General features: G+C 39.2%; 2 protein-coding genes across 2 annotated transcripts; one reads left to right on the top strand and one right to left on the bottom strand.

The window, feature by feature from the left end:
• Positions 1-1,420: 1,420 nt before the first annotated feature.
• On the bottom strand, positions 1,421-4,055 carry LOC108667803 (nuclear factor 7, ovary-like). Its single transcript, XM_018154874.1, has 2 exons — positions 3,187-4,055; positions 1,421-1,771 (listed from the first exon to the last, which is right to left on the bottom strand). Exons 1-2 carry the CDS (start codon positions 3,937-3,939, stop codon positions 1,421-1,423), a joined length of 1,104 nt encoding a protein of 367 aa, XP_018010363.1. The 5' UTR covers positions 3,940-4,055.
• A 9,535-nt stretch (positions 4,056-13,590) lies between these two features.
• LOC108667802 (translation initiation factor IF-2-like) lies at positions 13,591-14,587 on the top strand. Its single transcript, XM_018154871.1, has 2 exons — positions 13,591-13,833; positions 14,207-14,587. The coding sequence occupies exons 1-2, from the start codon at positions 13,591-13,593 to the stop codon at positions 14,585-14,587; spliced, it is 624 nt and encodes a 207-aa protein (XP_018010360.1).
• Positions 14,588-19,025: the final 4,438 nt, after the last annotated feature.

Raw genomic sequence — 19,025 nt, 5'->3', positions numbered from 1 at the left:
AAATTCAACATTGTCGACAGCCATAATTACGAGAACGCAGGTTTCACTCTTCAGCTTAATTCTGTCGGTGTCGCATATGCAAGGCCATTTGACAAAAAATTGCTTGAAAAGCAAAAAGTCTTTAGTTCATTGGTTTAGAATGTACTATAAAATATAAAAATGCAATGGAATGTTTAACACAACCACAGACGACCACTAAATAGTCACTTTTTTGAGCTACCTAGCAACAGGTGCCTCCTCGAATATAAATATAATATAAATCCTTTTAATATTCGAGGAAATAATAATATAAATCCTTTTAATATTCGAGGAAATAATAATATAAATCCTTTTAATATTCGAGNTTAAGGCAAGACCCACGCCTTCATGTCTTTCCAGTCCTACGCTCCACAGAGCTGGCTAGGCTCTTCGTTTTGGTCATGTCTTAAGGCAAGACCCACGCCTTCATGTCTTTCCAGTCCTACGCTCCACAGAGCTGGCTAGGCTCTTCGTTTTGGTCATGTCTTAAGGCAAGACCCACGCCTTCATGTCTTTCCAGTCCTACGCTCCACAGAGCTGGCTAGGCTCTTCGTTTTGGTCATGTCTTAAGGCAAGACCCACGCCTTCATGTCTTTCCAGTCCTACGCTCCACAGAGCTGGCTAGGCTCTTCGTTTTGGTCATGTCTTAGGGAGTGTGGCAATAGCCAGACTATAGGCTCCACTATGCTCAGAAACTCGCTGTAAGCAGCAAAGTCCCATCAGAGATAGCATAGAATAGCTGAGCATCAAGAACTATGCGACGCAGGTAAGTCCCTTCCTGCAAGGTTGTGCCTCCCACGGACACGCAGCTGGTCGCGAAGAGTGGCAGTGAATTAACAGTACTTGAAATACAGGTCACTAGGACTGATAATCAGTAGTGTAATATTTTAGATAATATGCAATTTGTTTGTTACAAAATGCTTCCAAAACACAATAACACAACTAAATTATTCGCACGGAAATGGTCACCACGTAAAAATAGTCAGCGACCAGTAACAGTAAGAAAAGAGCTCATTTAAAGCACCACATGTGTGAGGGGACATGCTAGCTTCACGCTCACTACACATGAGCTGCCACACCCACGCTTCAAGTAGGCTTACAGAGCCAGCAATATCTTCTCAAATAAGTTCTTCTTCTAAGCCTTGTTGACACAATATATACCTACAGCATAAGAATTCTATTCTGAATCTCGACACACTCAAAATCACTAGGTCAGTGAAACCTGGCTTCGCTGATTCAGTCGCTGATTGGTCTCGTGATTTGGCCGGCCTTTCAGTGGTCGCGGATCTTGATATCAAATTACAAATACATCAATATTTGTTCTACAAAAAACGGAACAAAGACCGTAAAAATTATAAATACATTCGATCAAAAAGGGCTGGGGGTGTGAACTGAGTGGTGGTTAGGGGGTAAGTATTGAGTCTGTCTCTTNCTGTGAGGAGAGAATTGGGTGGCAACTGAGAGATAAGGACTGAGTTGCAGCTGGGGGTGAGATCTCAGTGGTGGCTGGGAGTTGAGAACTTAGTGGGGGCTGGGGGTGAGAACTGAGTGGGGGCTGTGGGTGAGAATTGAGTGGGGGCTGGGGGTGTGAACTGAGTGGGGGCTGTGGGTGTGAACTGAGTGGGGGTTGGGGGTTAAGAAGTGAGTGACAACTGGGGGGAAGTCCTTCAGCTGAAGGACGCACGGCTCGGAGGACAACTCTTGGGTTGGGCTTGCACGAGGATCCCTTGTTGGAATCAGCATCGTTGATTTTCTGCAATGTGATAACATATAATATAATATCGAAATATACAAATAATATAATATCGAAATGTCTAGCACCTGCAATGTAATAACAAATAGAATTTTATTGTTCAATTGTATTTGAAGCTCAAAAATGATGTTTGTATATCTTAGGCAAATATGCTAATTATTTGTCAAAATGTAACAAACAAGTTTTGTGTAAATCAGTCTAACTCTGATGTATAAAATAATTAGTGGCTCTCTTACAGCTTTTATAAATATTACATAAAATTACTTGTGGCTCTTCTTATGCCTGTAACACCATTAAATCATTTGTTAGTTTGAAGTAGATGGAAAAACAATTAATTTGAGTATATCTACAGGTCCTGTCACAATATGAAATATGTCATGTTGGCAACAGTTGAGTTAGTTATAGAATAGAAAAGAAATGATTGCACTGAAGAAATAGGCCCATGGCTCCTTGCCGATTCTAGTACTTCTTGTGACTTGATTCCACAAGGGATCCAGCCTTCTGAACCCTATCTTTCTATATCTTACAATTGTTTGAGATAGCTGCTGGACGTATTGCAAGGCTCATAAAGTGCTAGGCATTACAAGATTGAACATATGCTCCTGCATAGCTTTGTCTAGCCTAATCTTGAAGGCGTTCATACTCGGAGCGTCAACGATGCTATCAGGGATGTTCTTCCACATGTCGGTGACTCAGAGCGAGAAAAAATATCGTCACATGGAAGTGTTACAATGGAGTTTTTTTAGTTTATAGCATGGCCCCTGGTGTTGGTTCTTGTTTCAAATTCTAGTAATCCTTCTGAGAACTTGTATAAACCATGAGTTATAATAATAGGTTATGAGCCACATGAGTTATAATAATAAGCTGAGAGAGCCACATGAGTTATAATAATATAGTTATAGTTTATGAGTTGTTCATGGACAAGCTGCTGGCTCTCTCAAATTACATGATGCTCTTAACAACTGCAATCATTTCTAAATTAAACTAGAACAGCACACAAAATTTAATTTTTAAACTGAACTAATTCATTAGCTCAGGGACATTGTTTGACTAAGGTGAAAATGATGTCAAAGCTTGAATTCACTAACCTCATCCAAAATTTTCTTTTTAAATATTTCATGAACAGTTCATTGGCCAAGGTGCAAAAGATATCCAAGTTTCAATGCAATATTATTATAAAAAATCTTCTTCATAAATATTTGGTTTTGAATAAAATACTTAGGAAGTACTAAAGTGTTGCCAAAAACCAATCCTGTTATTCTGAACTGTTACCACAGGGCCCAGTGGTGGGTTGATTTCTCTCATCCACTCACCAGCAGAGATGAATAATTTTATGGGTTGATATATTTCCTTCATCCACTCACCAGCAGAGATGAATAACTTTATGGGTTGATAAATTTCCCTCATCCACTCACCAGCATTGAAGCTTCTCCATTCCCCTTAAGGGAATCCCACTCCTTGCTTGCAGCATTAAACTTTTTACGGATTCCTTGCAACATGAATTCATTTTCTGTGGGTTCCAGTTTGACACGACCAATAATCTCCTTGCATTTGATCCTCTTATTATCATCAACACAGGTGGGTAGGTTGACCCAGGCCCTTAGATCTTCCTTTGTTGAATTTATCTGGGCATCAACAAAACTGTTCCAGCCTTCTATATTAGTCTTCAGTTTATTTAATTCATCAATAAACTTCAATGTTTTAGAAAACACTGATGCCATATTGTTCAGTTGCTCAAGTTTTCCTTGCAGAGCAGTTTGTATCTTGGTCCTGGAGTCCACATCACCATTTTTTTTCAGCAGCAAGTCGTCGATCAAGCTAATTTGATGCTCGGCATGGATGCCTTCAAGGCATCCAAAGCAGAGGAGTGAATGACAGTCCACACAGATGTAGTCAACATTACTGCCATGATGAGGACACAGTGTCTCCAATTCCAAGGGTCGTTTGCTGCTCTCGCCTTTTGCGTTCATTAACACATAGTTGACCTGGATTCCTTGTACAGAAATCTCCTTCCTACATTTAGGACATAGTCTGCTTTGAGGATTTTTCAGCAAACTAGAAATGCAAGTGGAACAATAGGTATGGCCACAAGGCAGGAAGAGTGGCCTGTGGTTCTTCTCATCAAATTCTTCAGTGCAAATTTCACATTCCAACAAACTGGCAGCCATGTTGAATGTTGTTGAGTAGTTCTATTTTTCTTAAACAACTATGTTAACACTCTTGAAATATTTCCAGACTAAAATAAGCAAAGTTTTAATTTGAAGCTGCAAATTAAAGTAAAACCTGAAAATCAGAACATCATCAAAACAAACAGAAAGGAATTATAGATATAGATTGAGAAAATCAGTTCACTTCTCTCACAAGGAAAAATATGTAATAAAAACAGCAATACAATGGGTTCTGAATCATTCCAAACTTCCAATTATAACTCACTTAAAAACAATCTCAGTCATTCCAGACTTTGTCATTAATTCATCAACAACAACACTCACTTTATTAAACTTAAATCACTCAGCATGTTGGTTATTCAAATTCCACAACAAAAACTATCATGCCCAAGTTTCAACTTGGGTTCATATGTGGCCCTGATAAGTGCAGGGGATCATGCCATACTCAGCTTGGTCCCTAATTGACTATACTAAAATTATAATGGATCAGACAATGATCAGATGGCATTAGTATAGTATAGTACAGACCTATCAACAATTCTCAACACTGTAGAATATTCACAGCTTGTTGCGGGTCTCAAACACGCAACTCACTTCTCCAATTTTGCTGTGCTTAACCAACAAGCCTCCTTGCTGATTAGACCAGAACTTTTGCAGGGAGCTGGGATCAAACCCACAACTTTCTGCTCCAGTCTTGGTTGTTACCTGTAACCACTAGGCCACCATGCCCAGATTTAGATTAGTTTTATCTCCGGCATTTTTCCTCAATAGTCTTCATTTCTCATTTACATTTATTTTATTTATAGTATCAACTATCAGTAATTGAGATACAAATAAAACTTACAAGAAAATGTTTTAGTCTCTTGTTTCTTGCAGTAAATCAAATACAACCATTTTATCCAAGAGAAAGACAACCTAAAGCAAAGATTATTTTGCCAGGGCTTCACTGTAAAATGGGGTGACTTGGACCATTGATGGGGTGACTTGGACCATTGATGGGGTGACTTGGACCATTGATGGGGTGACTTGGACCATTGATGGGGTGACTTGGGCCATTGATGAGGTGACTTGGACTATTGACAGGGTGACTTGAACACCCCATTAACCTAACCTAACTAACCCTTTGGATTAGTTAGGTTGGTTAGTTTAGTTTAACTAACCTTGGATGCTTGGTTAGTTGGTTGGTTTAGTTGCCATATCAACATGTTTACTAGCGCTTCAGCTATTTACCTATATTGCACTGAAAGTCAAGATGAACATCACCAAAGAGATGGAAGGTCTCCATCATGATCCAGTTTCTCAAACCAAAAATTGTTCATCCCCCACAAGGGGCGGAAGGTCTCAATTGTTCAGCCTGCTGAAGCTGGCATCTCAAAGAGACCAAGTAACATGGGGGTTGCCTGCCGAAGACCACCACTGCCCTGGATGTAATGGACCATCATGATTCCTGCCTTCCGGAACATAGCCTTCAACACTTCAAGCCGTCCGTATCTAGGCCGTGGGTCGAACCAGCCCTCGGACGAACGCCACTTGTCGAAGGACGATAAATTTTGGAACAGAACTATGCTATCTGAAACCTAACCTCAGATGCGGTGAACGTAATATTACGCAATTTAACTATGCCCGGAGGTCAGATTCGATCCGTGGCCTGGTGGTGCACGGCAGGTTCTATGCAAAGCAGGAGGAAGACAAAGCCGAGTGGTTCGCGGCTGATTGGTGGATGTCTGGAGAGATCCAAGGCGTTTGATTCAGGGATTATTGGTGCACAAAATTGGTGGTGCACGGCTGCACTCCCGTAACATGGAAGTACATGTGACAAGGAGGGACAAGTGAAAAGCAACAGAAACTAAGACACTCTAACAAGAGGTCGCTTACAAGGGACGTCGGCCGCCCGCACGAGAGAGACAGATCAAGGAAATGTAAGGAATCCTACCTACATAATAACTTAATGCAAGGATTCTTACCTGCATAATAACTTAATGCAAGGATTCCTACCTGCATAATAACTTGATGAAAGGAATCCTACCTACATAATAACTTAATGCAAGGATTCCTACCTACCTGCATAATAACTTAATGTAAGGAATCCTACCTGCATAATAACTTGATGTAAGGAATCCTACCTATATAATAACTTAATGCAAGGATTCCTACCTGGGGCTGCATTATCAAAACTTCGTAACTTTTTGTACTTCCGACAAAAAAGTTACGTAGTACGTAAGTACACCTTAATTTTGGCATTATCAAAATATTCGTACGTAAGACTTAGCTAAAAGCGTATTATCAAAACCATCTGGCCAACTGACCAATCAGAGGCTTTGGATTTGTTTACATTCTGTGAACTTTGATGGCGGGAATCAATGCCTTCGATGGTATCGACTATGGAATGGTGTCAGTCGGTATTGAGTCGGTATTGCTCCTTGTTGGCCCAGAAAAAGCCGTTTTAAAATAGTTGTGAACTCTTTTTAATAAACAGCGTGAGTTGAAGAAGAAATCTGTGTACGGAGCTAAAAATTATGGTTGGCAGAGATATAAAGTACCGACTAAAAAGAATGAATGATGAGTGTTGGGCACGAAAGATGTACCTGTGGAACATGAGGGTGAGTAAATGGAAACGTAAGCGTCAACTGCGTCATGCACTAGTACGCAAATGTGACTTGAATGAGATATGGGTCTACCCAGTACCCAGTACCAGTACCCAGTGCATAAGGGTACTCACACAGTGAAAGCAGGTTGCCAGCGTGCTGGTTACCTGCTGAGGCTGGCACCTGAAAATCGAGGAAATTCTTGGAAATTCTTGTGAATTTTTAGGGAAATTCTTGTGGCAGGTTGGAGCAGGTTGACCGCGCGGCCCCCCGGGCAAACCTGCTTTCCCTGTGTGCGTACCCTAACAGAATAAGCGATGAATGGTTAATGATTGTACAGGTTGTAACTGGAATAGAATGGGATGTCAAAGAATGGAAGAAATAGGTTGAAAAGAGAGTGAGAACATGTGATTTAAGACTGACCTGACTGATACCTAGTGTAAAGCGTTTTTTGAAGGCTGCATGGAGAAGGAGGCTGGAGGGAGAGGAGAAGGCTGGTGACTGGTGTCTGGTGAGAATAGAGGCAGCCGGGTGGGAGGGTGTAAAGAAGAAAGCAAATAAGGAAAGAAAAAATTGTAATAGTAGTACAATAAAAAGTGAAAAAAGTATTATCTAGTGTTTGGCAGCTAACAATGTTATGATTATGATACAAATGTACAAAAGTAACAAAACTACTGTGCATTGTGCAATGAATTGGAACTAGCCCAACCAACAGAAAAACTTTTCTATTAAAATTATTCTCCCTTTCCTCTATTGTCACTGTCATTTTCACTTCATTAGTCTATTAGATATTCTTATTTGTATAATTAGCTTACCCTTAAACTATCAAGGCTGGACATCCCTGAAGATCATTTCAGTATCACGAAGCCCCAAATAAACCTAATAAAGTTGATTTCTCTGCTGTGTTATGTTTCAGGCCAGTCTTTATTCAATTATGGAACAACCAAATTCTAGTAAACGCCGACCAAATTTCAGCAATGAAGAAACAATAGCTCTAGCAACAGCAGTCAAGGAGAGGCAAGCAATACCTATTGCTTGGCAAATTTGAAAATAATGTTACTGCAAAAATCAAAGCAGTGCAGTGGCAAGAAGTCACAGATAGTGTCAATGCGGTATCTTTTGTAAAAAGATGTGCACCTGAGGTACATAAGAAATTTTACGACCTCAGAACAAACTTGAAAAAAAAGTGGCAGCTGATAACAAGCACAGTGGAAAAACCGGTAAGTACATTTATACTTTAATAATGTAATGCTCATTTCCATCAATAATATTGTTTGAACTTGTAAGTTGTAACACTTCCATAGTTTCTAATATCTACCCTCCATTCTAATGCTTTACACCATCTTTTACCTCATTAGTAGACATGATTTACTTGTCAGACAGGAGATTTATTTATGCCTATTTTAGATAGTGCAAGGTTGGATTCTTATATGAATTTATGATGCCACATAATCTTCAACAATACTTGAAGCATATTTTCATTCTCCAAGCATGTTTTAAGCATTCTGTTCTGCAAATAGAAGACAATTCAGTAGAAAGCTGTGTGCAATTAAAGTCACTGTCACTCCATAATTTCATATCAGAGGTATCAGTTACACCCAGTTGCTCATTATTACTTGCCCTATATCTTTATAAAAAATAACTGTTATTATATTTTCCTAAATAATACTACCATAGATCGAATGAACTCTGCAGAAGCCACCTCAAAGTCTAAATTTTATTGTTCATGAAATTTGGCTGTTTGGATTTAAAACTGCCCAAGCTCATAAACAATTTAACAGTGCCTATGGCCATTGCCTAATTTTCTTTGGTTATGTTGAGTAGAGTTGCTCATTTTCACCAATTTCTTTCATAAATCACTTGTATTGAATTTTTTATCAAGAGTTTCTTGAAAAGTCTCATGACTATTCAGTTTCTATCTATTACTCATGTTTTAGCAATAAAAAATCTCACAACATTACAGAGAATTTTTTTGTTCCAAAATGTTACTGGCACCGTTTTAATGAATCCTGCACTGGAGCTACACACTTGTGGAAAATAACATAAAGTGTAGTAACAATTTTCCTTGAGTTATCATTCTTCTTCTGATCTTATCATCCAGGTGGAGGGCCTGCTATGAACCTTCAGCTACAATATGTAGCTGACATAATAACTGCAAATTTGTACTGTTCATGCCAGAAAGTTGAGGTTAGTTTCTATCAGATGGTTTTCATTGAAGGTCGGCAACATAAGAGTTGTAGACTAACCCTATCCAATCAAAATAATTCGATATTAGAATATTTATGTTGAAAGAATGAAGAAGAAAGAAATCTGTGTAACTGTATGGATCTAAAAAATGGTTGGCTGGTCAACCTCCATATAATTTTGAATCAAAAAGGCATGAAGATATTGTTTCAGTAAATGATCATAAAACTCTAGGAGACTAGGATATGACTCTAGGTCTAGGATCAACATAAAACTCTAGGATCAACATTTGCTTAGAAAATATAACTTAAAAGGAAAACAAAATCAGTTTCTGGGATTAACTCAATTGAATTTTTTTCCAATAGCACTGTTTAGCACGATCACATTATTCACACATTTTGATCGCGCAAATGTTGCACGATCAAGTAGTGGAGATATCACAAGTAGAGCCATCATTCTATGCGTGTATAATCTGCGCTGTCGGATTATTGACAAAATTCTATCACAAGTCAAGGTGTTGCTACTTGCTTGTGAATCAATAGTTTCATATCGCTTCAGCAGACACTCTAAACTTGTGGGGAACTTCACTTACGACATCTCCGAGCAGGCGTACAGTTACATTACTTATCTTCCCGCACGAATGTTTTGATAATACCACCTCTAGAGTTACGTCATCAAGTCAGCACCTACGCCTCTCGTAAGTCAATTTTGCGTACTTACGAAGTTTTGATAATACGGCCCCAGGTCTATACCCCAAGAGGGACTGGCAGGACTTAACTTTCACGATCGAAGAACGGATTGGGGGGCAATTTGGAATGAAATTGACAAAATCGATTGGAGAGCGGAGTTTCACGAGATGAATGCTGAGGAAATCTATACAAAACTGTGTGAGAAACTAGCACAGGTATGTGTGCGTCATACACCAAGAAAAACAGGGCCTAAAGTCCGCAGCATTCCGAGAGACAGACGAATCCTTATGAGAAAACGCAAGCGGTTAAATAAACAAATAGCTGAATCCACTAGTGATACAAGAAGACAGAGGCTAGTAAATTTGCACAAGAAAATTGAACTCAGGCTGCAGGTCTTGCACAGGATGGAAGAACAAGCCGCGGAAGAGCGAGTGGTTGAGGTCATCAAAGAGAACCCCAAGTATTTTTTTAAATATGCTCAGTCCAAGGCTAAAATAAAGACGCCAGTAGGCCCGCTTAAGGAAAACAAAGTCATTGTCGGAGATGACCAGGGCATGTGTGAGCTACTGGGATCTCAGTTTGAATCAGTGTTCAGTAACCCCCGCTACTCAAGGGAGGAGAATGAAATTGAAGTTCTCCAGGAGCTGCCAGGCGGTAGAGAGATTGATGCATTTAACTGTCTTGGCAGCATTTTAGTTACTGAATTAAACTTGGCTTGAATGGAATTTAATCATTACCTCTGTTCTGAAACGATATGAAACAAAAGGATGCATTGAGTAAGAAAATTGGTTAATGACACAGATGGGTTGAGTGGAGAAAAAGCAATAATGCCTTCCGGCAACAATATTCCATTTCTTTAACCAGTGAACTCCAAATCCCAGCCATAAAGCCACAAACTCATCTTCAAAGTCCCTTACATATGTTACCGTAAAACTCTACTTTTACTCTAGAAACAGAAACAATAACATTTGCCTTTACATTATAGGCAACTGAACACATAATTAGGCAGTCTGACATGACTGCAACTATGCAATCTCCAACAAAACATTTTGGGCTGACTTGCTGTACAGGATATTTTGGAGGGAGCATGGTACCAACTTGCCAGGGTGCACACGGTGCAAGCATGAAGCAGCGTCACCAATAAATGGATTTTTAGGTCTAAGTGTTGCCAGCCATTTTCAAGATCCATTATCAGGTAATTTTCAATAAGAAAATGCTGCTAACAACTTTGATAGTACCTATATCCCTTACTCTCCACGCAGCGCATTACGTATAACTTAACACGTATAACTCGGCAGTTATCTGGAAGCCAGATGCGTGGAAACGTCTATTGAGAGAGCGGCAAAGTAGAGTGAGGCTTGACACAATTCTGCCACCCAGATCGCCAAGAGATGGCAATCTGCTCATATCAACAAAGCTATTTTAGATTTCAACTATTTTACAATCACAAATAGTTGGCCAAAGACTGGCAAATATCTAAAATACAATAATTTTAATCCAAATGTGTCAGCAAGATTTTCTGAAGGCATAAATTTTGCTGCTGATGAGTCACCAAAGATCTTGCGATATTTGCCCAATGACATCCACTGGCCACTTTCTGCACCCTGGCCCCTTGGTACTAAGTAGCCTACTGCCTAGTAGCTACTGTGTGGGACAGGCCCGAACAGCGGAAATTAAAAATTTTATGAAATGACACTTTTTTTAACTGCAATTTCTTCTATCAAACAAAAATACATGACATTAGATCTGCAAGATTTCATACCTACTGAAATTATATGATTTTAGAAGTGGGTTTTAGAGCTGCAATATTTCAGAAAAAAGTAGGACTAGTTCCAACTAGTCAGCCATTGAATTGAAGCAATTGAGAAAAGGCCATACAAATGGGTGAAATTGGCTAGTTTCACACTTTCACATGTATTTCTATTGGGTCCACAAATCACAAGTGCCAGGTGGCAGTTTCTGCCACTGGGCACTTGGTTTAGGGATAGCAGTAGGACTGGAATATTAGGGATATCCATGGAATATTAGGGATAGGACTGTTCCATTTTTTCTTTTTCAAATTTGAGTCTGAACTTGGTAATAAATCCAAGGTATTTTTATTTTTTAGCATCTACGGTACTGTGTTAATTCATAAAAATACAGATAAGCTTAATAAATCATTAAAATGAGGGACAAAATCTTAAATTTCCATCTGAATTTCCATTTCCCAGGATGGCGGAAAACAACTTCAAAATTCAGTGACACTGTCGCACATAAATGTAAACAAACCAGTTAATATCTAAAGTTAATTTCTAAACATATGATATACTTCATCACACCTGTCATTTAACTGTTCTTCAGTCCCGGGAAGAGGATGAACAACAAAATGTAGAGAACTCATCTTGAAATTCTTTTCACGTTCATGAGAGAAAACACCGAGTCTCGAGAGAAGGCCACAATTCAAGTTTCGTAACGGACTAAGTTACAGCTGACATTCCGCCATCTTTTTCAGATCTTTTATTGTTTACGATGTTGCCAGATGCACCGCAAAATAACATATAACATAACATAACATAGGTCATAGTGATCTCGGCGCTGAAGAGTAGGCCTGATGTGGCCTGTCGCCGATTCTTTTCCTTTTCGTGCCTTGTTCACAGAAGATCTAAACTCGTGTCATTTGACCGGATATTTTCAAGACTGACGATAGTTTGAACTTTGAAGTAGCTACTAGACTTCCACCGGGTTCGATATGGTGCTAGTGTTGATCGCAACTTTGGCAGCCGTGTCGCCGGGGTTATCGTTCGGCTGCCTCAACTCCGTTGGCTGAATAACAAGGTTGATGAGTTTCTTCACATTTGTCGCTCGCACTCACTAGATGTCGTCTTCCTGCCCGAAACCTTGCGACGAATTACGTACCGTATTAACTACGAATTAGAAGCTATGGTATGCTACTTAGGATTTGTATGCACAAATTACTCTCGGATACTAGGGACCGTATTAGCTACGAATTAGTAGCTACCGTATGCTACTTAGGATTTGTATGCACAAATTATTCTCGGACACTAGGGACGCTTGTTGGTGACAGGTTGCCAGATCGTGGTGGGATAAAACGGTTAAATTAGCTCACAAAATAAGCCAAAAAGGCCAACAAAATCGATATTTACTAGTAAATTTTGAATTCGAGCAACACAATTAATTATTTGTGATATGAAAAATCCAATATGATTCAGACTCTCATAGATTTTTGCTCGTAAACGTAATTTCGAAAAAGCCAAATCGTCCAATTGGGCCTGAAAAAGGCCCATCTGGCAACCCTGGACCGTGATGGCAGCTGCTCCAGATAAAAAAAAAACAGTTTACGACAACTTCTGAAATCTTCATTATAATGAAAAAAATGTAATCATTTTTATTTAATTACATAGAATGAGATTCTAATTTACATGTCCACACCGAATTTATGACGCGCTTAATAGCTTAATTCGATGTGATAATAGCAAAGAAATGCGCCAAATCGTCGCGTCGTTTTTGCTTGAGTTTCTCTTCGAAAACATTTAAGAGACAATACGCGACCAAAATTCGTTTTATTATTTAAAATTCTTCCCCGTGCCAATTTCACGCTAGATTTAAAATGTTAATTCTTAAAATAACTTAATTATGAAATAAAACAGTCCTTATTTGAAGCCCTAAGGCCGAATGCTGTCAATATCTAAAGATCATCAGGAATAGCAGTATATCAGAATCTTCAATTCGAAATTCAGATATTCGTATCGACGATTCGATTTTTTGCCGTCCCTTTGGGGCCTCATGATATTGAAAAATATTAATCTATGAGAGAACAGTGTAATTTTGTCCCAATAGCTATTCTAGATAAATAAAATAATTCGGTTAAGTTAGGTTAGGTCTTTTTAACGAATAAAAATATTATACTATGAGAAAACAATGTATTTTTATGCAAAGAGCGAAGCCAAATAAATCGTTCTCACATCTTCATTTATTGTATTAGTCACCCCTGCAAGCGGCCCTCCACCCCTATCCCCCTGCCCATATTTTACCCCAGTTTGGGGTATAAATTTATAAACAGGGAATAAAACGAACGATTTTCTCCCCATTTTATTGCACGCTAATAATACGGGCGTTGAAAACTGACTTAAAACGCGTGTAAATTTGACAGCAGTTGGTCTGTCAACCTCAGTTGCTGTCAACGCGCTGTCAACATGGACAGAATAACTAAGCATTTTAACAGGCAGGCTGCTCCTGTCAACAGTCAGCAGGCTGCTCCTGTCAACAGTCAGCAGGCTGTTCCTGTCAACAGTCAGCAGGCTGCTGCTCCTGTCAACAGTCAGCAGGCTGCTGCTCCTGTCAACAGTCAGCAGGCTTCTGCTCCTGTCAACATTCTACACACCCACCCGCCACCCACCAGTTGCCACACCACCCAACAGTTGCCACACCACCCACCAGTTGCCACACGCCACCCACCAGTTGCCACACGTCACCCACCAGTTGCCACACGCCACCCACCAGTTGCCACACACCACCCACCAGTTGCCACACGCCACCCACCAGTTGCCACACGTCACCCACCAGTTGCCACACGCCACCCACCAGTTGCCACACGCCACCCACCAGTTGCCACACACCACCCACCAGTTGCCACACGCCACCCACCAGTTGCCATACACCACCCACCAGTTGCCACACACCACCCACCAGTTGCCACACACCACCCGCCGCTACCCGCCACCCATCATTATATTCTAACAGCACACCTACTTAATTCGCTAATTATTAGCGCATTAAGCAAAATATTATGAAATTATCAATACTTAATAGGAGTCTCCCAAGGGTCGCCCGGGAGTCTCCCAAGGGTCGCCCAGGAGTCCCCCAAGAGTCGCCCAGGAGTCTCCCAAGGGTCGCCCAGAAGTCTCCCAAGGGTCGCCCAGGAGTCTAGAGTCTCCCAAGGGTCGCCCAGGAGTCTCCCAAGGGTCGCCCAGGAGTCTCCCAAGGGTCGCCCAGGAGTCTCCCAAGGGTCGCCCAGGAGTCGCCCAAAGGTCGCCCAGGAGTCCCCCAAGAGTCGCCCAGGAGTCTCCCAGGAGTCTCCCAAGAGTCGCCCAGGAGTCTCCCAGGAGTCTCCCAAGAGTCGCCCAGGAGTCGCCCAGGAGTCGCCCAGGAGTCTCCCAAGGGTCACCCAGGAGTCACCCAATAAACGGCTAATTGTAGTGGTACGCGTACACTCAAACAAATGAGTGCGTCATAATGCACAAATAGTGACACACTTTCTATCCCATAGCATCAGAGCGGACGTAGCACTGATACAACCTCTTTTGCCGGTCCAAACTGGGTCAGGTTGACCCACATGACAAGGAGCAAAAAGTGTATCGATAGTTGGACAAATTCTCATTCATTTCAATGACTGCACTGAAGTGTACTCGGCGACTGTACAAGACCTAAAATTAGTACACAATTACTAACAATACATACTGTGCTGCTGGTTGAACATTACAAATTTAATTGCAATTGTTAATTAATGGAATTATAGGAGCTATAGTCGCCTAGGAGTCGTTCAAGGGTCGCCCAGGAGTCTCCTTAGAGTCGCCCAGTAATCTCCTAAAAGTCGCTCAGGGGTCGCCCGGGAGTCTCCCAAGGGTCGCCCAGGAGTTTCTCAAGGGTCGCCCAGGAGTCTCCTAAAGGTCGCCCAGGAGTCTCCCAAGGGTCGCCCAGGACCCAAGAGTCGCCCAGGAGTCTCCCAAGGGTCGCCCAGGACCCAAGGGTAGCCCAAGAGTCTCCCAAGGGTCGCCCAGCAGTCGACCCGTGGTTGCCTATATATATATAGGCGTCTCCCAAGGGTCGCCCAAGAGTCTTCCAGGGGTCGCCCCAAGGCTTTGGAATGCTATATGATAATGGACCATTTTTTTTTGCAGACAATCTCTTCACGTCCGCTCTTTTGATATCATCTGTGCTATTGTTGATATCACTGTTATTGTTGCAGCTGTTGTTGTTGATATCACTGTTGTTGTTGATGCTGTTAGTGTTGCTTATGCTGTTGCCCCCATTCCTCCCTCCAAGGGGGTGCAGTCAGTAGGTACCCCTGCAAAAATACAATCCATACAGACAAAACAATCTAAACATTACATGTAATTCACACACGAGTTGTATTAAGCACCCCTTACATACTGATTAAAAATTCACACAATCTACACAAGAGCTCGCTTACTTGGTATCCGACTGATTCTATACAAGTTAACACAATAAATACAGATGAACAAAAGGACAAAATCAATATAAAACAGCACACACATAAGATGTGTTTTACACAAGCATACATCATGAGGCAACACACTGCTACACGGAGCATACAGGAGGTAGAGAATATCACACAAATTATACGAGAATAACAAAACGTACACCAAGATAACAAAAAATAATGACAATAGTACAAACTAAACAATTCTAACTCAAACTACAAAAAAACTATCTACACAGAGTTAAAAATAACTGAAAAATACAAGCTACACAGAGATAAAACTTACTAAACAGTAATGGCCTCAACTATACAAAATAGCATAAATACACATAATACAAACTAACTGCACAAATACAACACAAACTACACAAAGTGACTTACATCATGACGGTGTGGCTAAGAGAAGCTGGCCCTGCACACAGGAGGCTGTATTAATACAATTAACCTGTGTACCTCTGTATACAGGGAGATTCACGGAAACTTCCTGATTTGAAAGCTTAATAAAAAAGAACTATTAAAAATACCATTACAATATACATTTTATTGAAAAAACATCGCCTGAATTTTTGTATCACTTAATCTTAAAAATGACATATGAAAAATGGCTTGTTCTTAAATTGAGATAGGGCCCTTGGACAGTCATTGTAAACAATTGATTTAAGATAAACCCCATGAAAAAAAAAAAACATTTATTTTGGCCATTAATGTGTTCATTGAACTAACAATCTATTTCCGACCAGGAACCCGACCTGAAGGACGAATACGGAATGCTCGTTGAGTAGCAATAATGTAACGGCCATTAGAAAACTACGCCTTGACAGCAAACGCACGCGCCTCACTTGTCCAATGCATTGTGGCAACTGACTAGGCGGGACACAAAATATTTCATGATCTTGTTTTTCATATATCATTCATTCATCCATATCATTCACTGGGCAGGGTGGCGCAGTGGTTACAGTTCAGCGTAACATGATTGTAGCAGTGAGTTGCGGGTTCGAGACCGCAAAATGCTGTGAATGTTCTGCGATTTTAAGAATCAGCGACAGGCCTACGGCCTAATAAACGCTAAAACCACTATTATTATTATAATTATTATCATATTAAATACTCCCAATCCTTTTCCTACTACATATGGCTGTTTGGCGCGAAATACAAAAAGGATGTTTCCGTGAATCACCTTGTATTATTCTGTATTAATACCATAAACCTGTGTACCTCCGTGTACACAAGCTTGTATAGCCACACAAAAAAAAGGAAAATAAAAAACGTGGAAGGAAATAAGCGTTTAATGCAATAATTTGAATAAAACATGAAATAAATTCACTTCATAATGAAAACAAAAGAACGAAATTAAAGTCTACTGATAAATGATAACAAATAAAACTGGACTGATAGATAACAATGATAACTGGACTGATAGATAACATAATGATAACTGGACTGATAGATAACACAATGATAACTAAACTGATAGATAAGTTAATGATAACTGGATTGATATATAACAATAACTGAACTGATAGATAGCCTAATGATAACTGAACTGATAGATAACACAATGATAACTGAACTGATAGATAACACAATGATAACTGGACTGATAGATAACAATGCTAACTGGACTGATAGATAACAATGATAACTGGACTGATAGATAACACAATGATAACTGAACTGATAGATAACACAATGATAACTGAACTGATAGATAACACAATGATAACTGAACTGATAGATAACATAATGATAACTGGACTGGACTGATAGATAACATAATGATAACTGGACTGATAGATAACAATGCTAACTGAACTGAAAGATAACATAATGATAACTGGATTGATAGATAACAATTACTGAACTGATAGATAACATAATGATAACTGAACTGATAGATAATACAATGATAACTGAACTGATAGATAACATAATGATAACTGGACTGATAGATAACATAATGATAACAGATCAAAATACGCAAAATTATTCAACAGAAAAACAATTTACCGAAGATAACAAAAAATTGTATGAAAATAATTAAAATAAATGCTTAATAAATAATTAATAAATGCTACACAACTGTGTGAAATTCACACAGAGAACACAGGAACTTTGATGCAGTGAGAAGCACAATGGCCGGCCACACAGTGAAAAACGCACACATATATACAAGTCAAACAGAAATATACACATGTTCATTAAAATATATACTTGGCAACGCAAATGAAAATAATTGGTAGTTGGCAACTCCCGAGCGCACGCGTTCACAAAGCGCATTTTTTTCCGCGTTCACGAAACAAATTTTTTTTTGCGTTCACGAAACACTTTTTTTTTTTTGCGTTCACGAAACACTTTTTTGCGTTCACTAAAAAATTATTTACGTTCACGAAACATATCACGAAACAAATTTTTTTCGCGTTCACGAAATAAATTTTTGGCGCATTCACGAAACAAATTTTTTTACGTTCAAGAAATACATTTTTTCCACGTTCACGAAAAAAATTTTTCGCGTTCACAAAGCGTATTTTTGGCGCATTCACGAAACTACTTTTTTCGCGTTCACGAAACATTTTGTTAAAACTTTAAAAAAACGGTAAATTTCAACCTGGGTTGAAGGCTGGTTGACTGCCAGGTTAAAATTAACATAAAAATATAATGCCATTGATCGCTAATATATAATAAAAATAATTAATAATAAGCAGCGAGAATAAATCTTTTTATATACGCGAGCACAACCGCCTGTTGTTGGGCGTAGCACTGATACGGCTTGTTGCCGGGCCTAAGTGAGTCAGGATGACTCACTCGAGTTTCAAATAGTGCGTCGCTTTTTAGGACAAAATTTCATTTATTTCTTTAAGTGATATTTATTTTTCAAGTAATTAATTACTTATTTTAAGTAATTAATTACTAATGTTAAGTAATTAATTACTTATTTTAGATAAATAATTACATATTTTAAGTAATTAATTATTTATTTTAGGTAATTAATTACTTATGTTAAGTAATTAATTATCTTTTCTGAGTAATTAATTACTTATTTTAAGTTATTAATTACTAATGTTAAATATTTAATTACTTATTTCAAGTAATTAATTATTAATATTAAGTAAATGAACTGAAAGCATAAGTCTAAGCACACGTCGCTTAATTAATTGCAAAAATGCTAAGCAAAAAATACTAATTAATTAATTTAATTAATTAATTAATTTAATTAATTAATTAAATTAATTATTTAATTTAATTAATTATTTAATTAATTAATTATTTAATTAAGCCTAACATTGGTGGGGAATGACTAAATTTGACAGGAGGCAGTAACGCGGTTGCCACAGTTGACAGGAGGCAGTAACGCGGTTGACAGAGTTGACAGGAGGCAGCAACGCGGTTGCCAGAGTTGACAGGAGGCAG

This window comes from Hyalella azteca, unplaced genomic scaffold (genome assembly GCF_000764305.2).
Source record: "Hyalella azteca isolate HAZT.00-mixed unplaced genomic scaffold, Hazt_2.0.2 contig5292, whole genome shotgun sequence".
Lineage (NCBI taxonomy): Eukaryota > Metazoa > Arthropoda > Malacostraca > Amphipoda > Hyalellidae > Hyalella > Hyalella azteca.
This window is presented reverse-complemented; position numbering and strand designations above follow the sequence as displayed.